This window comes from Camelus dromedarius, chromosome 6, assembly GCF_036321535.1.
Source record: "Camelus dromedarius isolate mCamDro1 chromosome 6, mCamDro1.pat, whole genome shotgun sequence".
NCBI classification, from domain to species: Eukaryota; Metazoa; Chordata; class Mammalia; order Artiodactyla; family Camelidae; genus Camelus; species Camelus dromedarius.
In genome coordinates this window covers 8563493-8582729 of record NC_087441.1, presented here as the reverse complement: position 1 = coordinate 8582729, position 19237 = coordinate 8563493, and the positions used below count along the sequence as shown (strand labels likewise).

The following is a 19237-nucleotide window of genomic DNA, read 5'->3' as shown; positions in this document are numbered from 1 at the left end:
AAGCGTGTGAAGAGAGGTGCTAGGAAGGCCAAGGAGACTCGAGGAGGAAGGAGAGATGCACCTGTTCCACCAGGTGGGAGGGAGGGGGAACCATGGCAAAAGAGATCAAGGAAGGAGAGCAAGGGATGACCAAGAAGATGGCTGTTTCTTAATATTGATAGTATTTTTAGACCTATTTTATGTCTTAGATTTAAAAAAAAAAAAGTTACTGGTTAGAAAAAGTATATGTAGTTTTAGATACTATGCAAAGTGTATATAAGTAAATAGGTTCTATTTTTAATCCATTAAGAGATAAAAGATTCTTTTATCTACCATTGAATTTTCTTTTTTTAATGAAAATGTATCTTCATTTCTTGGTAAAATAGTATTGTCTTTAAGTTGCTGTTGTGGTCAAAAATGAACAAAGTTGTGGCTTAAAATGACTTAAAAAGAATGTGTTATCTAGATTCAGGAAATTATTAACTAATGAGGGTATGATCTATGAATTTAAGACAACCCTTGCTATTTTAAGGGGGAAAAGTAGGACTTTCCTGAGGTAACATTGAAAAATGGAAATCTTGGGATAGCGTACTTATTTAGTTTATTAATACAACTTGCCCGGAAGAGCTGAGGAACCATGGATCTGTTTTTCCTAAATAACCATGGATCGGGACCCCTCCTGTCCGCTGGCCGGTTCTGCTGCCCTGGGCTCACCCGAGGGTCTGCAGTCACCCAGCGCGGGGCCGGGGCAGAGCTGTCCAGCACGGCTTCTCTGTCTGGGTTCTGCTGGGGGCTGGCCGGCTTCGGATGGGGCAGCAGGGAGACTAGGCCTTGTCTCTGTCATCAGCTGGTAACCCACATTTATTCTCACAGCAGCTCTTTTGGGAAAAAGAGTGAGCGGAAGCCTCACTTGAAGCCTCCTGAGGCCAGGCTCTCAGCTCAGCCATGTCATCCTCACCGCAGCCTGTTGGCCAGAGAGGTCACGAGCGCAGCACAGAGTCTTGAAGCGGGCGTGTGCACTCTACCTTTGACAATCAGAGCTGCAGACCATTTTTGTAATCTGCTGCAGACCAGTAAATAGAAAGGAATTGCAAAATGATGGCGTTCTATTAATAGACTTTATCAATCTTTGATCAATTAGTTGATTTTTCTTATTTTTAGATTATATCAGTTTCTGACATAAAGAGAGGGCTTAAGAATTTAAATTTTTGAACAGTGTTAGTTCTGTAGGAATGAAAAGGTTAATGTTCATTACTTTCTTATGCATAACAATGCCCAGAGTAAAATTTCTGCAGGAAATTCCAACTATAATCTTTTTCGTTCTTTACCTTTTTAAGGATGTTGGAGGAGGGTGGCTGGAAGGAAGAAACAGCAAAGGAGAACGAGGGCTTGTTCCCACAGACTATGTAGAGGTAAGAACTTACTGTCATTTATTAATTAAACCTGGTCTTGGTCAAACATCTTTTGATGAATTATCAGCTTAAAGGACAAGACTGGAAGATAACTTTATCTTTACTGAAAAAGTTCCATTGTGAAAGTAATACATGCTGATTATATAAAATGTGGAAAATACATTAAAGTACAAGTAAGGGGAAGTATTACCTACAGACTTAAGTTCCAAAGAGTGACTCCAAATATTTAGATTAAGTTTCTTCCAAGGTTAGCGACTTTTAATTATTTTAAATAAAACTCCTTATTTTTCCTTTGCTAATATCGTATAATAACTGCTGCTTACAGTATTGTTTATTGTAGAATTGGTTCACAAAGTTTAAGTTTTTTAAAGTAGCTTTCTTCTCCCTGTACTAATTTAGGAGATATCTCTCAGTTCCTTCTCTGGTCCCCAAAGTCAGAGGGGTCTCGGATGAGCTGCTGTGAGCTGTTGTCTGGTTTAAGCTCTGTTGTGATAGATGCCAAGGATAGTGTCACAGGCCCTGAAGGAGCTGTCCCTGCCAGGGACACACCCACGCAGCTGTCAGACTCTCTCCTGAGCCAACCTCCTGGCGCCCCCTGCTGGGTGTCTGTAGATCACTCAAAACTGAGTCCTGGGTAGTTGGTGAGCGTCCCTCTCACCCCAGGTGACAGAAAGAAACTAGGGTTGCCTGGTTCCCTGTGAGTGAAAGTGGAGCGAGATCAAGAATAAAGGTGCCTTCAGCCCCCCTTCCGTGGCTAGGAATAGTGCCTGGGCGGATGTGTACAGGTGCTGCCTGCAGAATGGGAAGCCGTCAGTCTTGTGCCTGACAGAGTTAGGGGGGAGTTTTGAACCCTCTCAAGAATCTGATGAAATCTCAGAAGTACATGTATGTGCAGGCACCACAGCCTTGCCAGACAGTTTACTTCTGTGCACTGTGCATTAAGGATCCTAAAAACTGACAACAATAAAAAAAAATGAGAATTTAAGTTGATTCAGGCATTCGTTGCATTTTCCAGAATTCTGCATACTTGTGGAGAGGAATCATTATGACGGATGTGCTTGGGCTTGCTTACCTTTTAAGAGCTGAAACCCCTTTTCCATAATAGACGACAATTCTTGCTTGCTCTCAGGGACTCTAACTCCGAAATGACTCTAATCTGTGAAAAATCACTGTGGTTCTTTCTAATGTTCAGATTTTGCCCAATGATGGGAAAGATCAGTTTTCTTGTGGAAATTCAGTGGCTGACCAAGCCTTCCTCGACTCCCTCTCAGCAAGTACAGCTCAAGCCAATTCATCAGCTGCCAACAGTAGTAACCAGGTAAGTCTTCGCACCTCACCCTGCTGGGTACGGCTGGCTTCACTGAGAGCAAAGCGCATTTGTGAAAGCCTGAGCTGCATCATCGCCGTTGCCATTCCCTGAAAGCGTGAACAAAATAGCTGATCGATGTTTGTGTGGCGTTCCTTGCTAGGTTTTAACAAAGAACTTGCCTATTAAACCTGCTGAAGACTGTTTTTAGAGTTGATTGTAAAAGACAAGGCCAGGTGTTCATTGAGAGTTGCTTTTAGAAGTCTGGCATGATATGAACACAGACCCCATAAGTTGGAAATAGCTTCTCAAGTGAGGGTGTGGAAAGAAAAGGGTCCTCTGCTGAGGGGCAGCGGTCAGTGTCAGAGCTCTGGCTGGACCAGGGCACGGTTTCTGCGGCCTTACGTGTTACTTGTGCTCTCAGCTCGAGCCCCCTCTCCTGCAGGTGCAGTGCCTGGAGAAGGGGCTGCAAATCCAGCGGTCAGTACTGTTACTGTGCTGCTTCTAGCGGGACAATTTGAGAAAAATGTATTGAAATTTTACATTAACTTTAATGAATTTGACCAGTTTAGTTGACTCTGCCTAGTTTAGTTATTGCTAAACGAGTATCTAGAGCAAGTGTCAACAACAAAATTCAGAAGATGGATATGAAAATGTTATTGCTTCCTGCATCTTTAGAAATGAATAGGCTTTAGGGGATGTTATTTATCAATATTTTTAACTACATAAAAGGTTTTAAATTATGTGGAGCCTAATAATCATATCACTTATAATTATTTGCTTACAGGATATTTATATCTTAACCTTTTACGAGACTTGGCAAAGTATTATTACCATGCGTTAACTGCAGATTTTATACCTTTTAAAATAGCTTTTGTGAACATCCTGAATTACAAATTAGTCTGGCCCAGATATTTAAAATTCAGAGGCAAAGTTTTCACCACAGTTGAGCATTGTCCTATATTTTGTTAACGTATAATGCCTGAGAACACTGGTTGGTTAAAGTTCACTCGAGATAAAATGTGAAGAAATAGTAGTTAAACCTTACTTGGTGTTTTGCTAGGTGACTCTCAGCCTGAGCACTGTTAACATTTGGGGCCTGATTCCTCCTCCCTGTGATGATTATCAGCATCTCTGGCCAGTTACACCCCTCTGGGGGGCAGTCATCAAAATTGTCTCCAGACATTGCCAAGCGGGCAAAGTCAACCCAGCTGAGATTCACTGAGTTATACAAAACATCAGTAAGAGGGTTTGAATTAAGTAAAAGACAACATTTCAATAAAGGGGAACTAAACTGAGATGATCATAGAATAAGTGAAGGAAACAAAAGATGGAAATATTCATCTTATTTTAACTCAGCAACCTGTTTCAACCATTATCTCAGGATAGACTGAAGCACTTTAGTTCATATGCAGATTGAAAATCAGGCTTAAATCTTGTTTGGTCATGAAGAAAATTCCTCGGTATTTAAAGGTAGTAATATAAACTGGTCAGCATGAGTCTAAATAGTTTTCTTCCAGGTTATTTAGAAGAAAATATAACTGGCTTTTTGAAGTTGGATTTAACTATTCCAGTCGGACATTAAATCTAGTCAGATCCTTTGAAAACAAAGAAAGAATGAAGTGAAACTAGGAGTAACAAAAGGCAGAAACATGACCATAGTAATTTTGAGCCTTTGAATTTAATTTAAATCAAGTAAAAATATTTTCAGTAGCCATCTATGCTATCAGTTATCCAAGATATGAGAACAATTTAAATGGGCAAAAATTGGCACTTTTCTTAGATACTATGAAAGATGTCATGAACAGGAAACCAGATAACCATTATTAATCAGTAGCTTTTAAAAATATTGCTAACAGGTTTGCCCACTCTTTGATTCTCTGAGTGCCAGTAAGGAAGTGCTGTCTTTGTGAACAACAAGGATGTGTCTCTTGGGATTTTCTAGTTATTCTGGCGTTGTGTTCTCTCCCAGAGGACTGTTTTATTTGGAGGGCGAGTATGTTGGAGGAGCCCGGCCTCTCGCAGGGCGCACCACCCCCAGCTTGGTACCCGCAGACTATCCCCCCCAGCACTGGTTTCGTCTTCTCAACACCCCTTGTGTGAAGTTTGGCTTTCTTCCCACACAGGCAGGGTAAAGCCCCACATTCATCTGCTCATTATCCAATTTTCTGACTGTTGTATCTTTCTTTTAAATCATATCTTCTTAGAAAGATCTCCCTAAAAGGTTATATGTCCATCTGCAGATTTTCTTGAATAACTTATTTTGAGCCTGCTATTTTTTAATTTATCTGAGCCTTCCTTGACTTTGTATTTTTAAGCTATACTGCATTTCAGAGTTCATACATTTACAACTTAATGTGTAAAATAGCACTTCCTTTTATTTTTCTTGAAACTCCTAATTTCAGGTTGCTTGGGGTACCTTCTGGTTCTAGCTTCTTACTGAGCAGGCACAGAGGTGAGTGCAGGAACCATTAGCGGCAGATGATGCTGATGCACTCATCCCCACAAACCGTTCAGTCTTTTTCTTCCTTAACTAGTATGTGAGGGAACCCTGTATCTGTAAAATATAGTGCAGGCACTTGGCTATGGTATAGACTGGAATTGTAATGTTAGAGAAATATAATGCATTATTCTTTAAATGTGTTGGAACAATTTAATTTGGAAAACGATAAAGCTTTTTTTTAAGTGCTTGGAGAAAATACAGACATTTTAAAATAACTTGGAATATAGAAGGCCTTTCTAAGCACAACAGAATTTCTAGCAGCCATTAAGAAAAGAATTGATACATTTAAGTCAAAAAGTAATATTAGACTAGGAAAGTTAATTTCTAACATGCCAGAGATATCAGCTAATTCTGTTAACCTGCAAAGAACTCTTATAAATCTATAGGAAAAGATAAACAACTCAGGAGAAGAAATGGACAAAGGATGTGAACAGATTTTCATTGGAAAAGAAGTACAAACAGCCAGTAAACATATGAAAGTGCTCATTTTAAAATTCTTCTATCAAATTAGCAGAGAATTAAAATGTTTCAATACCTAGTGTGAGGAAAGGCGTGTTCAAATAGGCATTCTGGTATGAAGCTGGTAAAGGATAAATTGATGAAGCTTTTTGGAGGATAGTTTGATAATATATATTAACATTTAAAGTGCATATACTCTAACTCAGCCCTTCTGAGTTTATCTTACAGCTCTACTCTCAGAACATGGCCATCTGGGCAGGAGAAGAGGTTTCCTGCAGCTCTGCTGTGACGGCAAAGCCTGGAATGTGCATGTCATCAGTGGGGGGCTGGCCAGACAGACGACAGGGCAGAATGAGGGTAGCTGTAGTGGGGAGGGTGTAGCTCAGTGGAAGAGCGTGTGCTGAGCATGTATGAGGTCCTGGGTTCAATCCCCAGTGCCTCCATTAAACAAACAAACTTAAATACTCCTTCCCCCAAAAAGAGTGAGGGTAGCTTTAGATGTACAGATAAGGATGAATGGGCTTTTTAAAAGTCGTATCAGTATGTGTAATGTTATCGTTCTTGTATTTAAATATATACACATCACGGAGGAAAATTGGGTAGAAGACTTACTGAAGGATAACCAAGAAATGAATCAGATTCTTACTGTTTTCTTCTTCTATTACAGATTTTAAGTTGGATTAGGACTGCTATTGCAGTACCTTTAGATATGAAGAATAGTTTTTAGTGGTTAATATTGGTTTCATTATTAGTCAAGTCATTTTTCTGGTATTTTACAGTTCAAGAGCATTTCCTATTAGTGGCTGTGCCACTAGAATGAATTAACCAGCTGATGGGAGTGAACCTCAGATGTCATTACAAGATATATGTTCACAGTTGTCCTTGTCTTATTTTTCACCCAGTGTTTAAATTATATCATTGCCTTGATTCTAAAAATGTTCTCAGTATGTCTTTAAAAAAAACTCTTAGATCACTGACTCTGTAGAACGTACTTTTGAGAAATTAGTGAGAAGTTTTTGTTTGTACTTTTTAAAGAACAATGGGGACTAAACATTAATTGAAAATCATATAAACCTAGATGTTTTATCTGAGGTTTTTGACTTGAGGGATTTATTTTTCTTTTTTAAGCACTAGAAAGATATACATACTTGGAATAAACTGCTTCTCCTTTTGTTAAAATTCTTGCTGCTTTTTTATCATACTGTATCCCAGTTCCCCGAATGTGTCTGTTTTTCTGTTTCACATTTCTCATCCATCCTTCCTCCTGGCCAGGGCTGGTTGGTGTGGTGGGAAGCATGGTACAGGGCTTGGCGTCAGAGCTCAGTTTGATTCTGGCTTCCCTAGGCAGAAGTCATGGCTTTGGGTTAATACCTGCTTCCTGAATTGCTGGAGGACTAGGCCACTTGTATAAAGTGGCATCGGACACATGGAAGACATTTAACAAAATACTTCCTTCTTTTCTCACCTCTTCCCTCCGAGGAACGATCCCGATTTTGTTCCTCTGACCTTTTTTGTTCCAACCTCTCTCCTTCTTCTGCCCTCTCTAACCACGGAGACGATTCCCTTATAAACATCTCTCCAGCCTTGAATTTTCTCTTCGGTTTGCTCAATGTCCAGCTTTTTGTTGAACATCTCTGCCTACCTCTCTGTATCTCGGACTCCACATGAACAGAATCACTTATTAATTCCCCACAAAACTAGTTTCTCTTCCTGACTTTCCCATTTCTGTTTCTCTGAAATGTTGCTTATTTCTGTGCTCTCTTTTTCATTGCACATTAAAACCCTAAGGTTCATTGTGAGCCATTGTTATGGACCGGAGTGGTCTGCACCCTGGAGATGTGCAAAGCAGAAAAACATTTGATTTCAATCCCAGACCTTGCCTGGGTTTAAATCCCCAAATCTCATACTTTCTTTTTGACTCAGGGTGAGGTACCCAGCTTCCTCATCTGTAAGACCTCACAGAATTGTTGGAAAGAGTGAATGGAAAAATGGCTCTAGTGTTTAAAACAGTTGGTACTTAGTAGGGGTTTAATAATTGTTCATTATAGTTACCTTATACACCACTGCCTCTAAAATAAGACATTATAAACTTCAGGGACTCCCGCATTGCTTCCTGAAACAGGTAACCTTTTCTGCATGTCAGGAGAAAGAGCTGTTGGGGAGACAGTCGCTGTCCTCTCAGTCTGAATATCAAGCAGACACTGAACAGCGCGTGGTAGGGAAATTGTGTAAGAAATTCCTCTGAACTTGAGATGGGAATAGATACCTTTCCAGTCTCAGTTATATGTCTGTGATTCCTTAACATGGCCCCATCCTTACCTTATCCTTGTACTTTTGTATTAAATCCCAGCCAAACTGGCTCTTCTCCAAGTAGACCTTTCTTTGTGTCTTGTGCCGTCTTTTCCAAGAATGATAAAATGACGGCCTCTGCCCACCCCTCCAGCCAGGTTCAGCTCAAATATCATGTCCTTCATGAAGCGTTTTTTGTTTTTCCCTTTTCTTCGTCTCAATTCTGTTAGTACCATTTATGACTCTAGTCACAAGTTATATTATTTGTAAACTTGTAAGCTTGGTGAGAAGCAGAGATTTTGTCTTACTTTTTCTATTCCCATAATCAGTAGGAGATTTTGCGCCATAGTATTCTGCATATGTTGGAATAATTTTTTTGTTGTTCAATCATAAATACGTGAAAAAGTACTTTGAATGGAAAATGTTATTTACAGATTTCGTCCTGAATCTCTGTCTAAAGGAGGTTTGTGTTCTCAGCTTTGGCTGTAGGACTGACTAGGAATTATTGAAGCCCTCCACTCTACCATCTGCTGGGTCACCCAGTTAAAAATAGGGAAATTCTCTTACAGAAAATCCTCTGGGATTGTTAATTATTTCTAACAGTTTGGATATTAAACGCCCAAAGTTAAGTGGGTACTTAAGGATATAACATCTTTTTATTATGTAGAAATTTTCAGTGTAATGGTGTTTTGTTATGACGGAATTTTTATTCATTAAGGAATGAGAAAGGTACTAGTAATTTTATGTTGAAACTACATTTTGCTTTCTCATTTCTCAAAAAAAGTCCATTTGTAGGCCATTTTAAGACCATTTTATAGCCCATTTAAAAACAGATCAGCAGGAGAAAACTTCACAAAGACTTACTACTTCATTATCTCAAGGTAAGGCCTGTCGCACGGTGGACTTTCCTCTTTACACAATCCTCAGCGCAGCGGTTCTGTTTCCCCACCCCTCCCCAGCCCCACAGGAATCCCTTTTACTGGGTTGCAGGGCTTTTTAAGGGAGGTTGTGCACATCTGTTCAGACGATTTGTTGACTTTTTCCCCAGAGCCGCATTAGGCAGTGCCAGCCTTCCGTGCCTTGTTGATCACAGACGCCTTCCTTATGTCAGACAGCTCTTTGCATCTGAGACCCATTCAGAAATACACACTGCTGAATTTTATTGTTTAGGTTGTTTTGCTGTTTGGTTTCATCTAACAAGAGAGAAATGACAAAGGCAAAAGGTGGTTTTGTTTTGTTTTTAACCTTAAAACTGCTGTGGTGAGGGGCTGGTCAGCGTGTTGCACCACAACCGTCACAGAGGACTGTCCGTAAAAGCCCGTTTCACGTGGACGTTTATTACGCAGTCCATCTGGAGGCAGGTGGCCTTGCTCCTTGTAGCACCATCCCGTCTGGCACATAAAGCTACCTGTCTTAAGACTTTGTGCGAAAAAAATAAGTAAATCCTCTTAGCAAATATTTTCTATTTTTTAAGGCAAATTTTTTAAGGCAAATCCCTTTAACTTTCACTATTTAAAAAATAAATACCTGGAATTGACATCTGTAGCTTCAGAATGTGAGTTAATAAAGGACCTGCTAAGCCATTTAAACTTTTTTGGGGGGTAACTTCCAGTCAGTAGTAGTGATGTGATTGGCTACAAATGGACTTTAAAAAGAGTGTACGGGTTTTATATTTCTGTTAGTGGTTTTTTTGAAGTAAGTAGAAGTTCATCTATAGAATTAGGTGATGTCCTTTGGGCAGAAGATATATAAGAACAAAATAGGAAATTTTGCAAATTCTTCTGTGTTTTGGGCTGAAATGGTTAGGCTTTTTATATGAGAGAATTTTATACCTTCCATAGGCCTTTTTGAAAAAAAGACCTTAACCTTTGTCAGAAGCTGATTAAAATGTTCATGGGTTATAGAAATCACAGTATTTGCTCTCTGTTCCCATGTCCTAACATAATTGGTATGTTGGTTATTAGATGTTTGATGAGTGAGGAATGTCCAGATAAAGACTTCGGATATGTAGGTCATGCAGGTGAGTTGCAACAAACAAACAAAAACATAATTGCCTCAGTCTTCACAAAACAAGTAGCTTTCCATTCATTTTTGTTCTATACCACTGGACAAAGTCTTTTTTTTTCTTTGATTTATTTGTTTTAGGATCTTTCTCCCCTTAATGGGGACACTGGGGATTGGACCCAGGACCTCACGCACGCACGCGCTCTACCACTGAGCTGTGCCCCCGCCCCACTGGTCAAAGTCTTGCCCTGAAGTCCTTTCTTCCTTCTTTCCTTCCGAGCGAGCGGGAGAGCATATATTAGGGTGTGGTAGTGTGACAGGCAGCATAACAAGCAGAACGTATATGTGTGTGACTGAGGCACAGCAGGAATGTCTCTATATGGCAATAAGGTAGGCCCTCAAATGCTTCCAGATCCTTTCCCCCAAGATGACAATATACAAGGCACTGCACCCATGATTAGCGACCCTTCTTACCTGGTAGACGTATCAAACTGAATGATCTGTATTGACCTATATTGAACTTTGTGCATCCTCTGTAAGGAGCCAGGTGGCCAGAGGGAGCTGTACCCACTGATCAGTATCTTTTGAACCTCCATATTTTCTTTGTACTTCAGTTGGCTGGTTTGGTAGTAAGCCAAACAGAAAGCAACCTTAATGAAATGTAGGTTATCTTTTTCATTAATTCTCAAACCTCGATCACCCTTGAAGTCTGACCTAGTGCAAGCAGACACCTGTTGCCCGTCTTCTCCCAGCCTCATAATCCGTGCAGGGAAAGTTGTTCTTCTTAGACCATGCTTTGAAGAACAACTGGGAAACCAGTGAACTGAGTTGACTTCACCATTGTTATCCAGACAGGCCCTTGCCCAGGTCTTACTGCATTTTCATTGATGCCAGTGTCAGAAGTAAGAATTTGATTCTTACTCTTCCTTGTCTCTCAAGGATGTCATATCCGAAGCAGAGTACAGTAAAGTAGCAAAATGCAACAAAACCAGACCTGTCATTTTTGTGGTCAGCAGTTACAGACTAGTGGGGTTTTTTTCTTTAGAAAGAATGTTTTAAAACAAACTTCTGTTGTTACAGAAGCAGTACATACATACTGTAGAGAATTAGAAAGTCAGACTGGCAAAGAGACGAGCATCAGATTCCCACCATCCACTGCTGTTTACACCTTGGTGCGTGTCTCATTTCCTCTATGTGAACGTGGGTAAACACATGCATGCCTGTGAGACATGCGTGAGAATATTTACTCTTTGTAACCTTTTAAAAATGGATGATCCTTTCTTTTCCTTCTCAGTAAGTTTTCATCTCACATAATCACCAGACCAGTTTTAATTTTCTCAGCTGACCCCAGAATGTCCTTTACAGCTTGTTTATGAAATGGTGTCCAATCTAAGGACCAAGCTTTGTATCTGCTGGTGTCCCTTAGTCCTTGTCAGTCTTTTTTTTTTTTTTTTTTTTAGCACAGTTGCTGCTTTTTAAATTCTGACTCACCAGTTGTCCTATAGAACTCCTATCTCCTAGACTTGTCTGGTTGGTCCTTTTGGTAAGTTTAAGTTGTTCCTCTATCCTCTGTATTCCTTGTAAATTGGAAGTTGTACCTAAAGGCTCAAAGGATTCAAATTGAACATTTTGGGAAAGAATAGGTGATATTGTATATTCATGCTACATCACCTCAGAAGGCATAATATCTGGTCACCCCACCATTAATGATCAGAATGACCTTGTGTCAAGTTAATGACTATCTTGTGCCTCCATTGTCAAGTTATGTTTTCTCCTTATGACCAGAAGATTATCTGTCTTAATTTAGTGCTATTAACCATACGATGGTTTGCTACCAGATGATAATCCTTGCCTGAATCAGTAATGTTATTCCTTCCACGCTGACTGAGTTGGCTTTCTTCTGTGTAAAGTAGCACTTCCCTTCATTACCTGGAGCTACTTAGCTGCCTTGAAAAACAGTTTCTATTGGAATTCAGTATAGATGCCTAATTCTTTCCCTTTAATTGCCAGTTTTCAGAGTAGGAAGTTATTTTAATAGCCACTGCAAACAGTGACAAATGAATTTTCCTCTCTCTCTCTCTCTCTCTCTTTTAAGCATTATCATAGACCCATGGACTGACATTGATGCAATGTGTTTCAGTCCACTAGAGTGGTTGTTTTTTCCTTTATGCTTATTAAATTTGACACTTCATGGAAGCCCATTCAAGTGTTTCTTCTGTCTCATCAATATTTGAAAGCTTTCCTGCTCTTAAGTATTGCTGATTCTGTCATCTGTGTCATTACTGGGTCAGCTTCAACTGATGTATTTTTGTCTTGTTGTGGGTCGTGTTTTCCTGCTGCTTTTCATGCCTGATGATTTTTTGTTGGATGCCAGGTACTGTGATTTTCCCGTTATGTGCTGGATATTTTTGTATTCCCATAAATATTTTTGAGTTCTGTTCTGGCATGTAGTTAAGTTACTTAGAAACAGTTTAATTCTTTATCAGTTTAAGCTTTTTAAAGTGGGGCCAGAGCAATGTTCAACCTAGGGCTATTTTTCGCTTATCTATTTAGTGCTGTACCTGATACCACCCCTGTGAATGAGGTCTTCCATTCTGGCTGGTAAGAACCGCCCCACCTGGGGGACTGATCCTTCATCCTTTCATATGGTAGCTTCCTCAGTGCAGACGCTGATCAGTGCTCAGCCTAAGTCCTGGGTCCCCCGGAGCTCTCCGTGCAGCTCTCTCCTCAGTACTCCCTGCCTCAGGCCCCCAGCTCTGTCTTCTCAATTCACAGACACTGTGGTCTGTGTGGTTCCCCGTCCCTGACCTGTGGCTTGGAAAGTCTTTCCGGGCTGGGGTCAGGTCCTTTATTGCCTGATCTCCAGTGATTTGAAAGCAATTTCATACCTTTTTTGTTTTTGTTTTGTTTTTTTTTAGTTTTAAATGGAAATGTAAATTGGCTGCCTGATACTCCATCTTGTTTGTCTACTTTGTGTATCAGTTGATTTCCAAAATCAAATTTGTTATGTCTACAAAATGGAAGTAATACCACCACTTACTTCGCAAGAGGGTTATACTCGAAAAGTGCATCCTCCTAACGCTGTGTAAATGTGGATAGTAATGCCTTCTCTACTAGATAGCTGTGGAGCTGGGATTCGAAGCCTGGAAATCTGGCTCCAGGGTTGTCCTCTCAACAGCGGTGCTGGTTTGGCCATTGACTCGCTCCATGGGGGTGTCAGTTATCTGTTCTCACGTCGGTGCCGCACACCGAGCCAGTCAGCGGCTCGGGAGCACCCACTGGGCTGGCGGGCTCTTCTGTGCTCTCAGCTGGGCTTGGTAGGTCCTCCTTGGCTCTGTGGTTCCTTTGTATCGTCCAGGCACTTTGCTCATCTCACGTGTTTGATGGCTTTGAAAGCACTGGTTCAACATCCTAACAGTTTTTAAAGGTTGGCTGTGTTTTTCCTCTGGAGTGTTTTTCATCGATTGTATGACTTGCATGATATTTGCTCCATTCCTTTTGTGCTGTTTATAATTGTTTTTAGTGCTTCAGTGATACTGTGTTGTGACAACAACAGCCTTTAGAGTACATACTAACGCATTGAAGAGAAGCCACTATACGCAATAGGGACTTTGCTTTTGCATGTAATGTCTGTGCATGAGTGGCATGCTGGAACTTTCTGGCGAACTTAGCCCGGATATGCATTTGCTGTTTTTAGCTTTGGTGTTCTCTTTTTCCTCTTCATTTACTGAGCACCTTTTTTTATTTCAAGGTGGATATTTTGGCTCAGATTGGTTGTATTGAGAGTCTCAGCCAATCACCACCTTCTTCATCTTCTCCTTCTCCTTCTTCTTCCATAAATAAGGTAAAATTCAAACCTGGATGCAGGAGGAAATAAACACTTAAACTCCCTAGAAGTAATCCTTTTTTCCCCAAGTGAGGTGATTGTTTCAGGTAAGCTGTTTTACTAAAGCTCTTCTTGGGGACATGGCAGCCCAGAATGTGGACCATATACGAATTGGAAGGGTAACGGAGATTTACACCTTGAAGGCCTTTTAGCTGAGACTTTCAGTGAAACTTGATTGATAGATTTATTCCATGGACAGCAAGGTCCAACGAAGAGTTTTTAATCATGCAGGTGACAGAGCCCAGATGGGATTGGTGCCGTACAGGGTGGGGAAAGGAGAGAATGGTGACGTTGCTTAGTAGAAAGAAGAGAGGAGGGAGAGCTGTAGAAGAGGACAGGAGAGGTACCTCAGAGTTTGAAACCTTAGTGCAGGAGCAGAATGCATTATTGTGCAACCAAATGTCTGCAGATGAGGGACAAAAGGGGTTATTGAAATTGAGAGCAAAGAAGTCAGGGGCCAAAGAGTCATTAAACCAGATCGTTGTAGCCCAGTTTGTTGTAGTAGGGGTTAGGCTTTGAAGAAAAGATCTCAGCATTTAGCACACAGAGGATGTGCCGAGAATCCCAAGAATTTAGAGTTGCTTTTGAATTTTATGGCAAAACGTTTCTGTCTTCCTCTTTCTTTTATGTATCTGAACTAAACAGACCTTTGGCTAAAATAGAAAATATCTTAAGTGTTTATAATCACCTGTTTAATCAGAAGTTTCCCTATTAATGTGACCTGGCATTGAACCATTTGGAAATATAACTGATCATTTCCTCTAAAGCATAAACTAATGGGGACTTACCAGTCCTCGTTCTTTTCTTTACATTCTAGATGAGCCCTCATGTAGTAAAATAACCTCTGCTGAACACGTACCATGTGCCAGATACTATGTTACGTGCTTTATATGCATTATGTCATTTAATCCTTACAAAACTTCTAGGAGCAAGTTAATGTTATGATACCCATTCTGTAAGTGTGGAAACTAAGAGAGGTGGAGGGAATTGCCCAAGCTCATACGGCTAGTAAGATAAAGCTGGGATTCAGACCCAGGTGGACAGCTCTAGAGCTTAAGTTCTTAACCGCTGCACCCATGTGAAATTTACTTGAGTCAAATTCCCACAGTTTCACAAGTGGATTTAAAATTCAACCAGCGGACCAGTGTTCTTATCCTTGCCCCCTTTTAACCCATGTTACGCATTTGTAAGATGCACCTTTCCTGTGGTTATCATCTCGGGAATACCTATCCCCGCCCACGCCATCATGGCCATTCTGACTCCGTTCTCTGTCTTTCTGCTCTACAGTCAGAGACAAGCCAGTCTCCTTTCGGTGGAGACATTAAAATAAGTCACATGATGTAAAGCCAATGTAAATGCATTTCTTTGCCTTATGAGGATAGGATAACTTTAAAATTTAGAGTGCCAAATCAGCAAATATGTTGAATACATTGCTTTGGGCCTTAAGGAGCATTTACTTTAGTTGGACTGGGAGTTAGGGGGAGAGTCAGATAATTGGCCAGTTCTAGTGCCAGACAGATTAAAATGCATTTATACTAGAGATCCAGACAAACATGCTTTGGGACTGTTTTAATTTAACAAATACTTAATTTACAAATCACTAGGTGCAGGCCCCACGTTCATAGACGGTAGGACATCACCACTGGTGACCCTGATGGGCACAGATCTTCTCTTGTCCCTTGCATGTATCCTCCCGCAATTCAGAAGACAGAATATTTGTAGCATAAGTTTTGTTGGTTGAATTTTCCAACATTTGCCAAAACTTTGAGCATAGAAAAGTTAAATGAACTTCATAATGAATGATTGTATACTTGCCTCTTAGATTTTACCATTAACATTTTACTGTTCTTGCTTTATCACACACATGTCCATCTGTCTGACCATCGATACCTGTCAGTATCCTCCAACTTGTCTATAGTGCACTGCTGCGCTGCTGATAACTTGGAAGGCTTTGTTCTCTTAAGAGGATGGTAGTGCTGAAAATCACTTATTCTGCAGTTGACCACAGTGAGGTATTTTCCTAGAAAAGGCTCAAGTCTGTATACATGAGGAAAATCGGATTTCCATCTTTGTGAAATAATGGTAATGGTACAAAGGTCAGATGTCAGCCAAAGAATAATATGTATTTCGTACACATGATCAAGAACATCATATTTGTCTACTTTAAGTAAAAATATTTGAGTCCTTGCCACTTTATTTAAGGCATTTTGAGAATCTTTTGGGGGAAGTGTTTGCCCAGGACTTCCTAGTGGAATGACCAGCTGATATGCAGATAACTCTAACAGAAGACGAACTTTGGAAGAAAGTGGAAGGATGTGACTGCGTGTCCGCCAGCAGGTTGAGGCCAGCGCCCTCAGTGGGTAGGACTGTGACAGAATTTAGGAAGATGAGGAAGGAGATTTTGCATGCAGGGAGAGTCTAGCCTGAGCAAAGGCAGGGATGTAGGGAAGTCTGGGAAACTGCAGGTTGAAGCACAGAGTGAGGGCTACTGGTGAGTAATGAGAGTACGAGGAAGAGTTAGGGTCTTGGTCAATGGATTAAGGAGCTTGGAATCTCTTCTGTTGTCCATTAGGTCTAAATGAATGGTTTTTAATTAATGTGATTGATAGAGTCAGAAGGGGTTTGTTACCAGGAAGGGAGGGAAGAGAAGAGGATGAAGACATGGAAGGAAAGCTGGAAGACAAGAGAGAAGAGGCGTGGATGACCGGATGCCTGCAGTTAAGGGACAGAGGGTTATTGGGAGCAGAAAGCAAAGGAGCCAGAGGCCAAAGTGCGGGAAGGGTGGGTTCAGAGAGACAGACCGTGTTGGGCCGCGTGGCTGATTGTTAGTTATTGATATTAGAGGAGGGGCCTAGAAGTCAGTAAAGGTCACCTGAGAGAGAGCGCGAGTGAAAAAGTCAATGATGGAACCTGGAGAGATTCTTTTCTAGTTGGCTAGATTTTGAAAGATTTATGAGTAGGAGTCAAGTTGAAACAAGGTAGAATGTTCAAGAGAGAAAAAAAAGACAGAAGCAATTACTAGATTTACCAACAAGGATTTCATAAATGAGGTAGAGAGCTAAGATCATACCCATCACCAAATAGTATAGCAATTATTACAAGCAGTTTATAAACAAAGAAACTTCTGAAAGAACTATCATGCCATGTGTTTCTGTCCTGGTAAGTTGTACCTTCTCCTGGGATACTTGCTGTGAGTGGTTCACATCCCGTTTCTTCCTCAGTATTGGTGAAAGCCTTTATCTGAGGTCGCCGGCACGCAGGCGCTGAACTTTCCCTCTTCCTAACGTTCTAGTTTATAACCCTTCCATTCCTTTTCCTCAGCAGTTTATAGAAATGCTAGACAGATGAATGTCTGTCCTTATTGTCATCAAACTATCCAAAATTTCTGTACCTTTTGAAGTTTTTATTCTAAAAACAAAACCTCATAGTTTGGAGCACAGAGTATAATATTGCTCAATAAAACTCTCTTCCTTAAAGAAAACTGTGAAAGGAAGGGATTCTCATAAATGAAGTGTGATTGTCAGGCCCTCAACACGACCGCCTTCCTTTCCAGTATCCACTGGAGTGGCTTGAGAGTAGCTCCTTGTGAATCATATATTCGAGAAATTCAGTCATAAGGATGAACTGTCTTTCTGCTATTAATAGTTGACTTTGAGCAAAATCACTAGTCACTTTTTTTTCTTAAAGATATAAAAGATGTTAGAATGAAGTCATACTTTCTCATGTAAAATGTGTGCTGTTTTTGATGCTTTCAGTAGGTGGCAGGCACTTACCCACCCCATGTGTCAGCTGGTAAAAAGTGAAAAAAAGACCCACCACCATAGCATTCTAAAACACATGAGGCAGTTTGGGTAATTTTCTTGTAAATCTCTCTCTTAATCTATCTTTCCATCTTTCTTTCTTTTTTTTCTTTCTTTTTTCTTTTTTACCAACACCAGATTTTTTTCATGTGAGAAAGAGGACTCAAGTAAAGGGGAAAATTTGCTATTCCATGTTCTTGAGTGAACAGATTCAATATTGGATTTTTTTTAAATGCATTATTTGTTTCCCCTGAATTTATCTGTAAATTTAAGGTGATTCAAACGAAAATAAATGCCTTTTTTAAAACTTGTTCTAACGGCATGCTATCTAGTGGGCTCTGCAGTAGCTTGATACTAGTATGAATGCATGAGTAGGATACAGTAGCGAGTCCAGAAGTAGGCCCAAGTCCAGTGTGTGATACTTCACATCAGTGAGGGAAAGATGGATTATTCATTAGATGGTATTAGGGCAACAGACTGACTACAGGAAAACGTTAAATTGGATTCCTTTATTATTTACTGAAGTAAGTGCCATATAGGTTGGAAATTTTAAATTAAAAAATTAAGGAAACAAAAACAAAAACTGTGGTTGCCTCAGGGGTGAGAGGTGGGTTATAGGTCCTCTTACTGAAATTTTTGGAATTGGGTGCCAATTATTACCTGTTCCTACATTTTATTTATAATATTAATAATTAAACTATAAAATTACACTAAGGAATAATGGGAGAAAATATTTCTTAAATTATTTTGGAGAATGGTAACCGGTTTATGCAAGACGAGACCCTTGGCATGTCAGTAGGAGTGTAGAACTATAACTTTATAATCTCTTAGGAAATCAATTTGAAAAAAATATATCAATTCTAGGTGCACACTTTCCTTAGCCCAACAATTTTTCTTCTGGGAATTTCACATAGATCTCTTGGAACCTTGGGAAAAGATGTACAAAGATGGGCCTTGCAGCATCATTCACAGTAGCAAAATACTGAAAACAAGATGCATGAGTATCAGCATATGCTGTTTAAATTATGGGAAATAAATACAGTGGAACTCAATGGAGCAGTGTGAAAGAATGATGTCATCCTAGGAGACATGCTAATGCACCTAGGAGAATATTTCAGGCTATTATATGGAAAAAGAAAAGAGCAGAGCAGAAAGTATAATTTGGGCTCACCTACAGTATGTTTAAAAACAGAAAGGATCTCTGCATGGCATGTTTGAGTAAGTATATGTAAGGTATTAGGAGCTATTATCTCTGAAAGGATGACTGGCATCTTAAGGTGATAGGAATATTTTTTAAATTTCATATTCTTTTATACTATTTGAATTTATTTTACTGAGAACATACTACCTTCTCAAATAAAAATTAGAAATTAAAAATACAACTGACTACTATAAATCAGTTAAAGTGAATAAAACAGATTCTTATCAGCATGTATAATCTCAAAAACATACTGTTAAGTGAAAAAAAGTTTACAAAGAGATACATAGAGTACAGTGTTGTTCAGATCAGTTTTAAAAATAGAAAACGATTGTTATTCATAAATGTGTTACACATTCCATTACACACAACAGGAGTATGAGAACATGCACAGGAATGAA

The 19237-nt window shown here is 39.9% G+C and overlaps 1 protein-coding gene across 1 annotated transcript in view; it reads left to right on the top strand.

Annotated features, from left to right (window-relative positions):
* The window catches only part of SNX9 (sorting nexin 9), a 95215-nt gene that overhangs the window by 40324 nt on the left and 35654 nt on the right, over positions 1-19237 (top strand). Inside the window, exons 3-4 of the mRNA XM_031456611.2 lie at positions 1317-1391; positions 2584-2709. Of these exons, the coding sequence (XP_031312471.2) occupies positions 1317-1391; positions 2584-2709 (201 nt within the window). The remainder of the gene's footprint in view (positions 1-1316; positions 1392-2583; positions 2710-19237) is intronic.